Source organism: Zonotrichia leucophrys, chromosome 5 (genome assembly GCF_028769735.1).
Source record: "Zonotrichia leucophrys gambelii isolate GWCS_2022_RI chromosome 5, RI_Zleu_2.0, whole genome shotgun sequence".
Lineage (NCBI taxonomy): Eukaryota > Metazoa > Chordata > Aves > Passeriformes > Passerellidae > Zonotrichia > Zonotrichia leucophrys.
The window spans coordinates 30,993,957-31,011,636 of record NC_088175.1 but is presented as its reverse complement, the minus strand read 5'-3'; the positions used below and the strand labels follow the sequence as shown (position 1 = coordinate 31,011,636).

Here is a 17,680-nt window from a genome sequence, read left to right as displayed (position 1 = left end):
CTGTAATTACAGTTGCACTAGAATCATATCTGATTTTAATAATAGAATACAATTATTTTAAGAAATAAATACATCTAAATTAAAGATTATCTTCTGAATTATATTGTAGACAGTATGTAGACCTATCTACAGACACAATGTTAATTATATTAATTAGATCAATTATAACTTAATTACAGGACAAACAATCATGATTCATTATGTCCTGAACTGTAACCACCTATTTATTTCAAGATGATTATAGTATGAAGTGTCATCATGGAAACAATTGTTGACCCCAGAGTTAATCAGCTCTCCATGGGAAATCCCACAGACCACTTAGCTTTCCTGAAACACCTTTACTTATTTTATGCTAATGAAATTATGATGTTAGAAAAATGTAACAAATCACACATGTTTTGGATAGGATGGGTATTTTAAAAGAATAATTAAAAAAAAAAAAAGATAACTTCAAGAACAGACAAGACTAACTGCAAGTTGTGATTACAAATTTTGGGAATCATAAAAGCATTGCTGATGCCAGAAACACAAACATGTTAAACAATTATAACTTTTTATATTTTTGGGGTTCTTTGACTCAATGTATGCAGATGCTATTACCACTGCTCAGTCCAGACTTTCATCACTTTTCTGCTGCTTCTAGTAGAGAAACCTGCAGAAGCAGAAAGGCCAAAATGCTTCTGTCACTACAAATGGAAATCTTCTCTACAGCAACACACTATTCAGGAAAAATTTATTCATTCATGCTGACTGCTTGTCCTCAACTCTTAATTATTTAATTTACAATGTGGAAAGTTTCCATTGCAAGAATTTAACATGCTGTACTTTTAGTTCTTCTTTACACCAAAGGCAGATGAGAAAAAAGTATGCCTGAAGAATTTCCTTCAAACAGAAGACTGCTCTGAAAAGGCAGCATTTAGATTTCTATGTATCAAGCAATTTCCTCGGACACTTGGATAAAAGTAAAAAATAAAAATTTTTACTTGTTCGCATTAGAAAGAGTGTGTAGAAGAAAATTCTTCTAGAAACATTATTACCAATATAAAATCCAGTTGCTTAAAAGAATGTGAGCAAGCCAGGGTAAATTTTTTTGAAAAATTAACACTTATTAACAATTACCCCATCATGAATGAGATGGTAAACATCTGCTTAACAAAATCAAATCTACTGTGTATCAAACAGTTCTCATAGCTACAAGCTGGACTAACTTCTTGCATTTCTGCCTTGAATGAAACAGGGAAGAACCTAACTTAAACCTCATGCTGACTCCATATATTTTCCATCAGGATAGATAGGTAACAAGAGGCATAACAATTCTGTAAAATCTGAAATTGGAACCTTTTTTCTACAGGCAAACTTAACTTTTCAACTCAGATCAGTATATTATTTCTTTTCTTGGATATGAATATGAAAGTGATGGCTTGCATTTCCATAGCTTCTTGTGTGGGAATATTTCAGAGCATCTTGTAACTAATTATATAGTATATAATTACAAAATATTTTTTAAATGTTCCAGTAAGGTAGAAATTTGAGAATTTTAAGACAGAAAATATTTGTATAAGTGCCAACTAATTCTAATTGCTTAACCTGAGAGACACAGATTAGCCTTCCCTAACACAATGAATAACCATAAAATAAGAAGATTTAAACTAGCCTCCCTGCACATACCTTGTTGCAGTGTGTTTTAAACTTCCGGGTCCCTTACCCAGCTGTGCCAAAACCCTCCCTTCCCCCCTCACCCCCTTGCTGAGTGAGTCCTGTCAATCAGGCTTAACATTCCAGCAAAGGCGTAGTGTGGTTGGTCAAGTTCAAAGGATGCCCCTCAGGCCCAGAGGTCATTGGCCTGTCTAGGTGTCCCTCGTCCCTTGAGACCCTGCCCCTCCCACCTGGTTGGTGGCTCACCTGTCCCCTCCCCTCCCCTCCCCCTGAGCTTAAAAGGTGAGTCCGGCAATGTGCTCGGAATTCTGTTGGGGTTCTTCCCAAGATTCAGACATCTGTAACCATGGAATAAACCTCTGGATATTAAACCCTCCAGCAGAATCCCTCCTTTGTCCTCACCTTCGCCTGAAGCCTTCTTCCTAAGGTAAATGGAGTCCCTAACAAGCCTGGACTTGTTTAGTGCCCAGCTGAAACCATCAGCAAGCTAAAGGTGTCTCTGGGGTGATGCACCACAGAAGCCGCCTCTGGCTCAGCCACGAGGGTCAGACTGGCCCAGGCACAATCTAACTGGTAATATTGGGATTCATATTCCAATATACCTGATTAAGCAGACTGAAAAAAGAAACATCTGAATGACAGACAAAACTGGAATCCACCTTTGTTAAGGGCTGTATCATATTATAAAGCAGCCAGTTTAGAAGTATTCTAGATTGCTGCCGTGGCTAAAAGAGGTGTTCACTATCTTATTGGAGAATTAGAGAAACCAGAAATAGAAATCTGCACTCACTGATTTTGATTGTTTCTTAAGACACAGCTGCACATTTAGCACTAAAACTACTTAAGCAGTATCTTCACACACAGCCCTGGCCAGCAGTTGCTGCACTCACATCACCTTTACCATTGACCTCACACAACACCCAATGCCGCTCTCTAAATAAGCAGACAACTCATCTGGTTGGAAAAGAAAGAAAGAAAAGTGTTAGGTTTCAAGAGGATTTGCTGTACAATTTGACCATGCTGTAGATGAAAAGGATACTAACAGCACTCCAGACACACTTTTCAGACCCAAGTACAAAGAATTCATCTGGGTTTTTTGAGAGCTATAATGCTGTCACACTCTTTTCTTTATGCTGCAAGTTGAATAACTAAGGAGAGCTGAAACAAAACACTCCAATTCTCTTTCATAATTTATGTATGGCAAGACAGGAGTCCTGTATTGAGCAAATATAGACCAACCTACATCTGCACTAGTGTGCAGAGAATATACAGAGATTTCATGACCTATCTGATACCAAAGTACAGGAAGATAGGTTAGAGCTCCTGAAACCACATTCATCAAAAATCTGGAATGAAAGTCACTTTGCTTGATTTCAGAAACAAATGTATAATTTCTTATTTTTTAATACATGAAACTAAATTCAACAGTACAGATCCCTGACCTCTGCAATACATTAGTTATGAATGCTGAACCAAATTGCAGACAGCAGGAAAGACATGAAAATATATTCAATACCAAATATTTGTAGAGATTAGCATGAATGACATTAAAAATCTTTTAAATATTTAAAATATGTCAAAAAGAGAAGGACTTGCAAAAGTTTTTGAATTCTTCAGTGAGCCATAAAGTACATGAGGCTTTCTTTGTTGGAATGAAGTAAATAATCACGTGCTTGTATTTTCCATGGAAAGTGAAAAACTGATCATTCTTAACACAGTTATGACTTTTAAATCACAGCTCAAAAAGCAACACAGCAGTCAAGCACTTACCAGGTAAAAGGAAAGAAGAAGCTTAATGTTCACTCCACTGAGCAGCAGCCCCTGGCACAATGCCAGGTCTTCTTCACATGACAAAGTACATCACTTTGCAGCCCTTATTAATATTGCAGCTGTATTTATTTTTTGGGTACTAAGGAAGCCAGAGAAGATCCTCTGTGCCAACTTTCTTTTTCTGAGCATTATGGACATTTTACTAAGTTTGCTAATTACATCTGCAATAGATTCTGGCTGAAAAATTTAAATCGTAGCTATAGGGACCAAAAAAAACACCCAACCCAAAAAACCCCAACTACCAAAAAGTAAGGTCATCTTGCATCCTAGGATACAAACTAATGCCAAAAAATACTGAAACTTAACTCCTAATGAGTTATTTTCTCCTAGGTCCCTTTCCCTAATCAGTATGTCAGCCATCATGAAGATGTGGTATTTTGGTATCCCATCAAGTTCACAGTCATGAACACCGGGGAGCTACTGTTTGTTTTTATACATCAAACACAGATATTTTTTTTAATATTCAGCTAAAAAACAGTCAGGATTTTACCTTGTTATCACATACCAATAGTCCTACAAGATTTTGAAAGTAACTAAGCTTAATGAATTACTTTTAATATCAATACTCCTGTTCATTCTTCCTTGAGAAAAGAAAAACTGGAATATAGAACTTTTTATACTGAAAAATACATTGGAAATGAAAGGCAACACAAAGTATAATCCAAATGAAACATTAATGGTAAAATGATGATGATATGTCAGTCTTATGCATTAATGCTATGTCATACTGCTTTACCCAACAATGCAAACTCACACTACTTAGCAGATCTCAATATTTTTGTAACACAAAAATTATTTTTGTAATACAAAAATTACACTTAACTTCAATAATGACTGCAAGCCTTGATCTTTCATATTGAAATGAAACTGGAAATACAAAACTACAAAAAGTCCCCTTTCTTTAGTGGCATTTTGATTATCTGTGACCACTGATAATTGCCATCTTTATTCTATAAACTGTAAGCAGGGGAAAATTTTATTACTTGCTAATTTCCAAAGAAATGTTCTTACTATTACTAGATCTCTTTTTGTCACATTAAAATCATTTAGGGCAGTCAAAATTTTAATGTGTTCCCAGTTTGAAATTCAGCTAGTACTGTGATTATAGGAATCCATTATTCTTAGCTTTAAATTAAGCAAAAAAAAAAAAAATCTATATTTTATAATCCTATCTTTTTTCAAGAGAAAATCTCTGAGGAAGTGAATCTGTCTTTCAGAACATCCAAAGATGCTTTGTGCTCCAGATCTTAACTTGAATAACAGCTCCTTAAATATTCCCCTCTTCTAAGTGGGACAGTATTATCTTCCTCACAGAGTATTCCCAACTCTATTCCTGGAAAAGATCCATTCTTACTCCCCAACTTGATTTTTCAAAACATTTTTAGGATGCTGTGTATAGCAGTATGACTAGCATATGCCTACCACCAGACTGTGCAGAGCAACTGAAAACGTGAAACATTACAGCTGACTGCTACAACACAGTCATTTCTATGAAGACAAGGCTTATTCACCTGCTCAGCTTGTGCTTTTGAGATGCGAATGACAGGGGGGAGCTTGCTGCCACAGGGAATGACAGGAAGCTGCCTACGGCCAGTTGAGCGGGAGGAAGAGGAGTGGCTCTCAGCTGACTGACTCCTGGGTAAAGCAGCCTCCCTCAGAGGGTCCGAGTGGATGGACAGATAGGCTATAGGGCTCATGGTGCGGAGGATGGGACTTGAAATTCTTGGAGTGGAGAAATGCAGCATATGACATGAGTTGAGCTGTGAGAACAACATGGCGGGGAAGAAAATAAGGTTGAATATATTTTAATAATTCTTGTTTATGTTTCGCCTGTATGCATTTCCTCAAAAACCATATTCACAACTCTCTAAGAGGCTGAAAGGTCATAATTTAAGAGGTGTCTTAAGTCTAATCTTCACATTTTCCATCATTTTCAAAAATCCAGTATCAAAATCAAGAGTAATTATAATTTCTCTAGCTGGACTCTTCATTCACTCAGTCTTAGAATCATAGAATCATTTAGGTTGGGAAATAAAATCAGATTCTTTAAGTCCAACCTCTGCAACCATAATAACTGGTCAGTAACAATCTAGGGCTGGTAGGGCTTTAAATGTAATAAACTATCAGAGGCTGTTTCAAGGACATTGCGTACATCAGTTGATAACTGGCTCGTTGATCATTGACTGATCCTTTCAAACACTTAGCACATCCGCACAACATCATATCTGTGTTTCTGAGATTACTACAGTGATAGCATATACACCCTTTGAAGGCTTTACTGCTGTGCCAAAAGCAGCATACATTAAGAACTGCCTCTGACAGGATTAATCAGTAAGGTTAATACTAAACAATTCTGATTAAATTTCCCAAATATGAGACCAAACTAGAAGGCTACACTGGCCTGGAGAATCAAGGAACAATTGCTTCATCTTGAACTACATTAATTAAAGCATTTAGATAAGAGGTAAGAAAAAAGAATAGGAACTGCAAACTCTTCCAAATGGTTAATTTTAGACAAAGTACATTTTTAAATTGCTTATTGATGATTCTAATAAACCTATAGCTTTGATATACAAAGCTAAAATCCACTATTTTTTTGCAAGACCTTTACCAGTACTGAATAAATATCTCATAGTGACACACTTAAATACCTGTAAATGAGATTGCTATACATAGTTTGCAATTCTTTGTTCCAATTACAGTTAGAGAAAACCATGAAGAGTAGAGATAAGGAAATTTTCTGCAAGCTTCATGCTTCATGAAGGTGACTTTTTGTTTTATACCATTGCAATTCTAACCTATATCCTCTAGAAAGCAAGACCATCTAGCAAGCATTTCCATTTCTAAGGAAAAGGTATCTTTTAATTGTGTCAATACTAAAGCTTCAGGTCCCACAATGCATCACTGACTTGCAACTGGAAAAAAATAAAGTATTTCCAGTGCCTCATAAAAGCAGCAAATGAGAAGACAAGGTACATGAAAATTTAATTACTTACAACTCAGAAATAAATAGATATTTAAGAGCAAGCTTTTGATAAACATAACCTTGACATATAAAATTTCCATTTCAGCAATATTTCTAAATAACAAAAAAAATAGATTCACACAGTAAACCCTCTTCTATAACACACACATACACACATATACATCTACACAAATTTGTGTTGTCAGCCAAGTGAGATCAAAGCAAACTGTTGTTTAATTTAAACTGAAAATGAAGATGGAAAGAGCTGTTACATACTTAACTACTTCAAATCCATTATTTCTTATTTACTGAAATATCTGCTTGATAAATATAAGTTGCAAGGATTTGTGAAAGCACTGTATGGAGTTCTTTGCAATTCAATACAAACAGAAAATTAATGAGGCTGTGGGTCCATAAGACACAAACTCCAGCTCTAGCCTGTTAGTACCAGGTGTAGGAAAAGAAAACTAGAGCTGTATGATGCAAAGTGCTGCTCCAGTATAAATTCACTTTTAGTGTAGATCAGCTCAAATTCTTTTGACAAATTACCTTCATACCAGTAGATATTACAGCAAATCCCACACTGTCTGTCCTGCAGCCAAAGCGAACATAAATCTATTATTAAAGCATAAAATCAGCACATACACCCTTAGCATACTCTGAGTATTCAACATATATGTGATCATGTGCCCACAACTAAGCCAGATAAAACTGGTCTTTGCTGGTAGCACACAGAATTTGTATTGCAACTGAAAAACCAAGACTGATAACATGAAAAATGCTTCTCTTACCTGCAGGCCTTTTTTTTCATAATAGCATAATTTGATGTAATTTTTTATGCCTGAGACTTTCTCATCCCCAAGCCAATAACTAACACATTTTTCTCTCTTATTTTTTGAGTTCAAGTTTCCTTTCTTTACATTTCTCTACATTTTTAATAGAATGCTGATGCTGCATATAACAAGTGAGAAGTGATATCCACATTACAGGAAGTCCATATACACAAACAATTTCAGGAAGAATATTTATCTACAAATGGAAAGACTGTAGACCAGAAATTTCTTTCCTTCAAAAGAAAATAAAATTATGGGTGAGTGTATGAAATATTAGTTTCTCATACAGAAACATCCATGCTAGTAGTTAATAAAATAGTGAACAATAAAGCTCTGAAAGAAATGAAGAACAAAGAAGAATCACCAAAGCAAAAAGGAAATATTCAAAAAAATACTTGACTTATGATAGGAAAACTATTTTATGCTTTCACCACTGAAGTAATTGCTTGCATATTTAACAAACCTATCAAAATAAGCCCAAAAAGCAAAACCATACTTTGTTCTAAGTCACAGTGAAGCAGGTCAGTAGAATACATATACCCATATGAGAGGTATATTCATAAGCATGATGATCACGAATGTTGGCATGTCCTAGAGTTTCAAGCTGTCTGAAATGAGTGAACTAGTTCAGTAATTATAAGTTTCTAAATTATTACAATTTCAACATCTATTTTAACCCCTTTTAGTAACATAAATTTAATTTATAGTTCTAAAATTGACATTCTTGAATCCAAGCCTGCTCTTAGTAACTGGCGGAATATAATTAAATCAGCAGAAAAGTAAAGTATCACCTTTGCCTATTATTTTTATTGCCAGGAAGGTGCTACCTAGAAAAAATACTAAAGAACAAGAACATCTTATGCACAATCAAGGATCACATTGAAAAAACAATGTGTAGTTTCAGGGCAAGTACTCGGAGGAAGAAAGAAAAGGAGTCTACCAAACGGCTCTCAGGGGTCACCAGGACCTTTGCACAGAGAGAACGGCGAGAAGAAGAGGCACACACACACTTGCTCCCAGTGAAGTGACAAGAACACTCACCTATAAGAACTAGGTTCTAGTGCCCTTCACAGGGAATATTTAAGTATCCTTTATAAAGTGGAATGCATCAATGAAGGCCAAAAAGAAAAACTCACCCTGAAATAGCCTTTTAGGCTTTGTGTGGCTTTCAAGGGCTAATGAGGTAGATGGAAGACTACCCCAAATTGCCATCACAGTTGGAGGAGACACACTGTATAGGCACACTCTGTTCCCAGCTACTAAACTGGCTAAGTAATTTCCATTTTTTTATTCTCAGGTCAATTTATATTTTCTATTGTACATCATTCACCTTTGAAACACCAAATTCCTTCCTGCCATTCATCTTGCACTCACAACACTACTTGCTCTTCCAGCATAACATAAACTATATTAATTTCCCCCTTTTTTGAGGTAATGACAAATGCTACTTATCTCCCTGCAAAGCGAGAGTAAAATATAATTTCACTCGAGTTTCTACTTCAGCCAGTATTTCTTCCAATGCATTTTATAGTAATTAACTTTGTTTGCAACCATTTCTGCTCCCATGTTCTGAAGCTTCTTCCTTCACAGACAAAGATATTGTCCATTTTTTGCACTGTAGTATATAATATTTGTACCACCTCTACTTTTAGTTTAATGTAAAACAGCTATTTCCCCCAAAAGAGCCACATTTGCATAAAGTGTACAATTGTATAGTGCATTTTATTAGAAAATTACAAGCTGTTTTTAAGGGCTCTTGAAATAAAGACACTTGATAATTAGTATTTTTTACAGGACCAAGTGCTGCTTTTTCTTGTTTGTTTTACTAAAACTGACCTTAAAATACAAAAACTTGAAAATTTAAAATAATTTTTCACCTTTAAAGATTTCTAACCATCAAAAATTCTTTCATGCATCTAATATTTCAAACTAAATCTCAAAAATCTGCAGGACATCTGTGTTGTTTAACACAGTTCTATATTTTCTATTATACAAAACAAATCTTCTATAAATGACATTATTTAAAGTATGATGTCCATACATCTTGCCTTTTCCATGATAATCTAGGCATAGTTGAAATTTTACTGTGCTGCTATAGTCAATTACATTGGGTAGCTCATTTTCACTATAAAGGATAATCCACACCTGATAATAAATGACTAATCGGTGACAAATTTTTCTAATGAGCTGGCAGTAACTTTCACAAAAAGTGGTGATACAAGAAGAAAAATATAGCTAGGTTTTTTGGCTCAAGGGAACTACACAGAACTGACCTTTAGATCATAGATGCCACAGTATCTACTTTAAAAAGGGGAGAAATAAAACCACAACGTGATTCCCAATCACTTAAACATTAACCTCACTTACTCCTTAAGTAAAGGCAAAGAAGTCTCTGTTTAGAAACAGTGATAGGAGAAAAACATAAATTTTCAAAAACTGTGCAACAGAGAATTCCTCAGAAAAGATGGAAAAAGAAAAGCAAGGATATGCAACAAAAGCAAAGCAATCTGTTTTGGCAAAAAGTATAAGAGTAAAGTAGGATTTGCAAAAGGATTTAAGAAGTGAAAAGCAGCAACACTTTATAAAAGGCAACAAGTTGTTTGTATAGGGACCGTTAGAAATTTCTGAAGTAACAGGAAGAAACAAAGTGAATTCCAGAAGCAAACACTGCAGGAATAATAGCGAGACATGAGAGCAAGTAACTGTTTCTTTAATTTCAGCCACTTAGATTTTTCCTGGAGCACATGAAACATAGTAGCACAGTATTTTACATATTCAATTGCAATTTTATATTTATGTACTGCAAACATAATAAATATGTGTTTGCATGTGTGTCCCTCACTGATTAGGAATCACTGCACAAGGAGCTTCTTTAGACAGACAGATATATAGATAGATAGCTCTTTGTAAAATGTGGCCAGTTTTGTGGATCACCCCTGCAGAACAATTAGCACTTCCATGGGTGACTGTAAACAGCTGTGTAACAGAATATGGAAGATCAGTCTTCAAGAATCAAGTCCCATACCTGCTGAAACTAGACATTTCTGCTACACCACCTTTACCATTTCCTCTTACAATTCTGAATGAAGAAGAGGTTTTCTTACCGGAGTGAGGGCTCCTTCTGCTTGAGCTTCCATAGGACTTGTAGGGGTGGCTGCAAGAAGCTGTCCTGCAGCTCCAGACAGAAGTTCCAGTTTATCTGTAAGCTGTTCAGATGCAGCAGGGTGACATTCCACGTCGAGAACAAACTCCACACCTGAAGTTTGGTTCTTGGCATGGACATCGTTTCCTGCCCAACCACCCTCTTTGGACTGCTCTTCTGGAAGGGACTCCTCTAGAACTTGTAGTACCTCTGGCTCTTCATCTGAGGGACTTCCAGTCATTTTGTGCCCTAAAGCCTCATTTGTCCTGAAGTCCTGCAAGTCCCGTTCCTTATCTATTATCACCCATTCCTTAGAATCAACCTCCTGCCTGCAGGAGCTTAGGTTAACAGCTACAAATCCATTGCTCATAACAGCATCAGCATGGTCAGGAGAATTAGCTGACACAGGCTTTGAAGCATCTGGAAGATACTCTTCATCATAGTGCCAAACATGGTCCGTGCGGGCAGGAAGAGATGTTTTCTGAGAAAGAGGAGGAACGCCAGCAACAGGAGTCTCTGCCACTTTCAAGTCTTTCTGCTTCTTCTCCAAACTTAGAGAAAAAAAGTTAATATCCGAATTAGTTAAGAATTAATTAAATCATTTATATTACATTTGAGTGTTTTCAGAAGAAGAAAATTAGATTTATATAAAAATTTGTTGTCATATTCTACAACAACCTACAATGGTTCAAAGATCCACAATTTGAGACAAATAAGTATGATGTCAAGTAAATATGGATGGTCTTAGAAATGTACACATTTTTAATTTTAGTTGTAATGCATGACATTGTATTGTAAATATAATTACCAGAAAGGAGAATTGTGAGAGAAAAAAAGTCAGGCGTGAGGTAACCACAGATGTCCAGTGTACTTAATTTGTTACAAAGCAGAGACTCAAAGAGGAAGAGAAGAAACGGATGTCTCCTGCAGGAGTTATTATATGCTTTCAAGAAGAATGTTATTTATTGCTTTGACTGATTCCTTACTTATGCTTTGCATAATTTGTTTCATCAAACAAATTCAAATTCCTAGCTCCCCTATGAAGTATTCAGAAAGATTTTGCAACTGTCGCCCCAGCTCTCTTCTACTGTCCCCACTCAGCCTCTGCCTTTCAGTCAGACTTCACTTTGTCCCTCTCCCCTTATTCTTGCTAGACACAGGCAAACTGAATCCATTTTCATACCTCTGTCTCTTCTCTACCTTCAAATTATATTTTAAGTTATCTGTCTTCCACCAAGATTTTTTTATGTTGGTGTAAAACATTTGGACATAACTAAGCCTGCTGCATGCAGGTAGATTTCTAACTTCTTCACTCCACTTCCTGTAAACTTCCCTTCTCATATCATATAGCCTAATCTCATGCTACCTCTATTGGGCACCTGATGTCAACTTTCTTATTCAGAATGACTTGTACTGACTTTCAAGAGTATGCCATCGAAGAAAAACTTAATAAATACTAGGGTTACAACCACTAAGTCTTGAAATAAAAAATTCCCAGGTGAGGGAGTCCAACTTCAACCATATTCAAGCACTAAGAATTTTCTAAAGCAGTTAACAAGTAGTGGAATCCATTAATTGAGCAATGTTATGAAAAATATTTTGCAGTAACTTGCATAAGCATACTCAACAGGTCCATTCCTGTTCTTCACACAGCATAGATAACAGTATCCTAACCACATATCCTTAAAAGATCCTAGCAAAATGATACCATAATTTCTTTACCAGGTCTCAAGAAACTTATCAGTGTCGGGCTTAGACTCCAAGGTCATACGCTTCTCCAGTTCAAAGCTGTGAATGGAGCGCAACTTCCGCACCAGTGGAACATCTCTGTCTAACTGGGTGGTCTCTGAGCGAACTCGAATTGGAGAACCAAGACTTGGGGCATTTAGCATTCCATTCCCTGGTCCATGGCTGTTTTCTTCCTCTGTGGCAGCCTGTGCAAAATGTAAAGTAAAAACGTAACTCACTAGGAGAGGCAAAACAAGAGGAAGACAAGGTACTACATGGGAAATACCCCCCCAGTTTTTTGGCTGTGAAAAGCCCATTTGTGTTTGGAATAGTCCTTAAGTTCATGCCATAGTTAAGTTATGAGTTTAGATATACTCTTCAGCACACATCTATAGCTGACAAAATACTGGCAATACATTGGTTCTGGGTAAGTGAGAATAGGAGTATCAAAGACACTAATACAGTTACATTTACTCTGACACTTCAAACCCATCTCTGAAATTTTCTTCAGTAATAGCCTGAAACCTAGCATTTGGTAGCATCTTTGATCTGCTTCACAGTCAAGTGCTCTTATTAAAGAGAAGCTAGCTTTCAGGCTGTCTTTTTCATTCTCTGGAGCATATAACACTGTTATACTCTAAATCTACTAAATATTTCTGTGACTTTAACCTATGTTCTAACCCAGCTGCATTCTATCTTAATAATGACTGAACATGATTTAGAATAACTGAATATGATTTAGAGCTGGGAAATCATGATCATCCTTGGTTTCTACTGGTGTAACAGAAAGTACCTTTGTTTGAACTAGAACAATCTCCTTTCTCTCTCTTTGGTAAAAACAAACAAACAAACAAACACATTTGAAAGCAGGCACCATGCCTTGGTCTTTCCCACAATACATTTGTTTTCCTAGCACATAATGAGTAACAGCTTCAAAACTAGACAGCCCTCCTAGATAAAGAACACTTTAGTACCAGATCTGTTTTCATGTTAAAAACACTGTTATATTAGGAAAGAGGCAACATATGTCCAAGTATGAAACACAATGATTGTGAGTAAGGAAGAGAGGGACGAATTCTCAGCAATCACTTTGGAAAAAAAAAGCAGTATTCTCTTCTAAAGACCAGCCAATGAACCTCTGAATCAGTACAAAGGTATCACATCTTATGGAGACAAAACCACCAAGTGCATTAAATGGATACTGCCATTCACACTGAGGATTTGTTGACTGGAGAACATTAAAATCTTCTTTTGCACATTTAGAATTTAGCTTCTACACATGCAAGATGCAGGAAAATTGCTTTGATTTCACTCAGTGAGCAGGAATGAAGATAATGTCTGAAGAAAACAAATAGGAGTAAACTACAAAGAGTCTCAAATTATCAGCAAGCTATTAATCATAAAGACCTGATAAAGTGACACAAGTCTCAAAAATCTGCCTGCTTTTTTCAGTATATAAAATGTGTTATCTCCAACATAAATAATTTTCTTAGGTCATTCTGGTTAATCAGTATAAGTACAACTGCCATATTAATTACATCTTATGGGCACTACAAGAACATGAAGCTGTGCAAAGATGGTCTTCACAATGCAGATTTGAAAGTACCTTACAGATCCCCAGTTTTATTTTGTTTCTGTTTGCATCCATTTCTTCCCAAACATCTTTTTCCTGAGGACGCTGATGTCCAGGGGATCCAGGTATTTTCTCTGGTGATACACCAACAGGAATAACATTCTCTCCATCACTGAGCTGTTCATCAGGGAATACTTCATCTGTATTTTCCCGCAGCAAATCTCCTGGGATAGGAGTGGCATTGGCAATTCTACAAAAGCAGTTTAAAAAAATATCAGAAAATTAAAAATTTTTATACTCTCATGTGTTTACAGAAATTATTTTCTATTTTAAAAGAAAGAAACAAGCAAAAACTTACAAAGAAAATCACATTTCTGCAGAAAAATAAAACTTGGAAATTATTTAATATAACACCTCCAACTTCCTGGCTTTCACAATTTATTTAATGTAGGTACATAACAAAATGCAAATAAAAAAACACTATCACATAAAAGTTGTTTATTCAAATGTTTGTGAAGCCACTTCTGAGAAAATTTGCTACAGATCATGTCCAGGCTCAACTTCTCTCCTGATTCTTCTCTATGTATTCTTCTATTCAAAAAAATTAATGGCACCTATAAACACTTCTTACGTTCATCCATAAACACCTCCTATATTCTTCAGTCCCCTGAGATGAGTATGGGTGTTATTGAACATCACATCTTGTCCAAGTTACTTCATTACAGAATGTCTCATACAACATATTAAATATTATTTCAAACACAACCAAAACCTACTTCCAAATTTCTTATAAAGATCCAGTCATTTTTCAAACTTATAAAGGAAATTGCAGCTAGAATTTTATTTCAAGATAACAGAAAACAACAGGTTTATTTCCAGGCAGTTAAATTTCCAGGCACTTACACTCAGAACACATTATTTCGTTTCACAAAATACAATTTAGCAAAGGATGGATGAGGAAATTTACATGCAATTTCCTGGAGTACTATTTTTGTTGCTATAATTTTAGGACTGCAGTGCTGGTCTTTTAGGACAGTATAAACTGGAACCCTAAAAAGGGAAATACTTCAAATGCTCCCAGACCTCCCTTCCTCTATACATTCAAACTCCTGCAGCAAAAACCTGAATTATGGAGGCAATTTCCCTTTGGTAGGAAGCCCCTCTGTGGCTGCCACTGAAGAGACCACACAGTGCATACCCAATTGCAGCCGGCGTAAGCCGAGTGTGCAGCTGAGGGGTGGTTGAAGTTGTTGTTGTTGTCAGAGAGCCATCAGTTCCACTCTTCTCCCAGTCAAAAGGGTCGCTTTCAATAACCCCAAACGTTTTCATGCTGTTGTCAAACACAGACATGAGAAGCTGAAAATAAAGAAAAAAGTTAATAAGCTTGATTTTTGCCAAAGAGACCAAGTAATTAAGAAATATCCTGGTATTTATTATCAGGATATTCATTTACTTATCCTGAATATAATACTGAAAACAACATTAAAGAGTTTTTAATATTAAACACTTCTCATTTTTTCAAGATTTTGAGGCCAAAATATACAAAATTACATTTTATTGAAACAGAAGAAAAAAATCCACCCACATCTATGTTTTTAAGTGGCATGAGGCAAAGATACACCATAGACTTTAACAGAAAGACAGAAATACACACAGAGAAGCATAACTACATTGCTGCAGAATACCATACAATGGCTCTGTAGCAGAGGAGGAGAAAATACTACATTTGCTAACACCATGAAACCTAGGAAATGAATGAGATGTAGAAAAGGATACTGATCTGCTAATTCATAAAACCTTTGTGTATTAAGAACCATAATCATTTACTTCATATAATGCTGACATTTATAGTATATAAATGTCTACCTGTTCAACCCCCATTTTATGCTATGAAAAAGCCTTTAGTAAATTTGTGTCCATGACGGAGAAAAAAATGGCATCACTTTCCTCTCTCTGTGAAACAAACTTTGTCTCATTCTAATAGCTGACAGGAAGGCTGTGTCCATATCATTCTCTTACTCTGTAGCATTTCTAAGGTTTTTTTCCCCAAGAAGCTAAAAATCTGGGGTTTCTTCCAATTCAGGATGCTGAAAATTCTTCCACACTCTCTTTTGCCATACCCTTTGGCAACTTAAAATAGATGGAAAGTTTGGATCATTTTTCTTGTATAGAGTGGTCTCACCCATGTAATTTTTACTCTCAAGAACCTTCTGTGTGCCACCTGTCCCAGTCATTTTTGTAATCCTACTGAAGAGCACAAAGCCATAGTTCACTCTGTCCCTTATGCACTGTGTTTAATTCTTCTCCTCCTCTAAACATTAAGTAGTGTCTCTGAAGTAATTTTTAAAGCCATTCTCTTTTAAATCTTTTCAACAATTTCTGCTATAAGCCAAATGCAAACTCAAATGCTTATTGATATCAGGAGGCTGAGGCATTGTATGCATAAATACTTGAAAAAAAAAACCATCTGATATTGCCAAATCAAACAAGGCTTCTCAACCTTGGTGATGAACATTTTAGACTACAAACTCCTTGAAGCAAGGATACACATACATTCTTGTTCAGTGCCCACCCAGAAATACAAGGAGTATAGTAGGTAGGAAGAACACCACTGCAAACACAAGTTAAGAGAGACCAGAATTTAAAAGAGCATTCTCACTGCTCTAAATAAAACCACCCTGTTCTGCTCTAAAGCACATGAGCAAGACTGTGTTGTAAGGCTCAGGCTGCAGCTACACAACTGCAAATGTTCCATGAATAGTCACAGGATTGTAAATTACTAGGCTTTCTCTATCATGGAAAAACTCTCTCCTGGTATTGTGTTAATTGCTGAGTGCATGTGCTGTGTTAGATACAAACAGACCACAGAAAAGGATTTGCAAAAATATGACTGTCTATATGCTTTATCATTCAGATTCTGCAATGTAAAATGTATTTACCAGTCTATAATCAAGTTTTTCTATGCAACATAAAAATTTCTGCAATAGTACTTTTTACCATAGGAAAAAAATCTGATACATCTTTATAACTAGGCGCACAAAACATTGAAAACTTTTTCCTCATTTAATTGTAAACTATAGGATAAATTTCATGGAAATTTGTAATGGAGAAGAGGAAAAAAAATCAAAGTATTTATTTTTCAGCAATACTGAATATTTTTTGTATTGGTAATAAGGGTTTTTTTAAACATTCAAATTTTTTCACAAAAAATTATTTGTTTTGCAAATGTGCAGAATCATATACCAGAAGATTTAGAGAAATCCACTTACAACAGGAAATCAGTTATTCCTTGAGATTTTCAGCTCTTATTTCAATTCTTATATATCTTGATTTCTTTGTTCTACCAAGCAAAGTAGACAAGTTGCTCTCATTAAAGTTACAATTCCAGAATTAGTCAGATTTATTTATTCAGTTGACCCAATTACACTTGAACACTATCAGAAACTCATTCCTTCTGATTTCACTGATTAAGGGAGTTGAACACAGGCACAGAGGAAGATAGGTCCTGCAAGTGGGAAGCAGGAATGCATGTTTCTGGGAGCCAGAAGGAAGGCACACAGGGATGGCTCGCCACGGCGTGCAGTTTGATCAGTACAACTTCTCACAGTGTGTGAGGCTGAAAAAAATGTCAAGTCTTTCCCTCCCTGCTTCTCCTGAGCACTCCTCTGCTGCTTTCCACAAACTGGGAAGAATTTCTACATTTATTTATTCTTTAATCCTAGGTCAACACTGAGTGAGTTAAGACACATTCTACAGCATATGCTCTCAGCACATACCACCTTACCACGGAGCAGAGGCTGCCCATTTCAGCAGGCAACACTCTCTTAAACAAAGAAAAATGAAAATGACTGGTCTTCTGTGATCTCTATACACAATAGTTCAGGTTTTTTTCCACTCATACCATGACTGTATGTTGTGCTCTAGCTGTAGGTGTTGAGTTCCAGACTTTGGAA

General features: G+C 36.0%; 1 protein-coding gene across 3 annotated transcripts in view; it reads right to left on the bottom strand.

Moving 5' to 3' along the window:
* The window catches only part of TTBK2 (tau tubulin kinase 2), an 81,937-nt gene that overhangs the window by 15,258 nt on the left and 48,999 nt on the right, over positions 1-17,680 (bottom strand). For 2 of the 3 annotated variants that reach the window (XM_064713863.1, XM_064713862.1), the window contains 5 exons: positions 14,926-15,083; positions 13,761-13,977; positions 12,149-12,360; positions 10,389-10,977; positions 4,998-5,246 (listed from right to left, as the gene is read on the bottom strand). In XM_064713863.1, coding sequence (XP_064569933.1) covers positions 4,998-5,246; positions 10,389-10,977; positions 12,149-12,360; positions 13,761-13,977; positions 14,926-15,083 — 1,425 coding nt within the window. The remainder of the gene's footprint in view (positions 1-4,997; positions 5,247-10,388; positions 10,978-12,148; positions 12,361-13,760; positions 13,978-14,925; positions 15,084-17,680) is intronic. The other variant, XM_064713864.1, reaches the window with a different exon arrangement.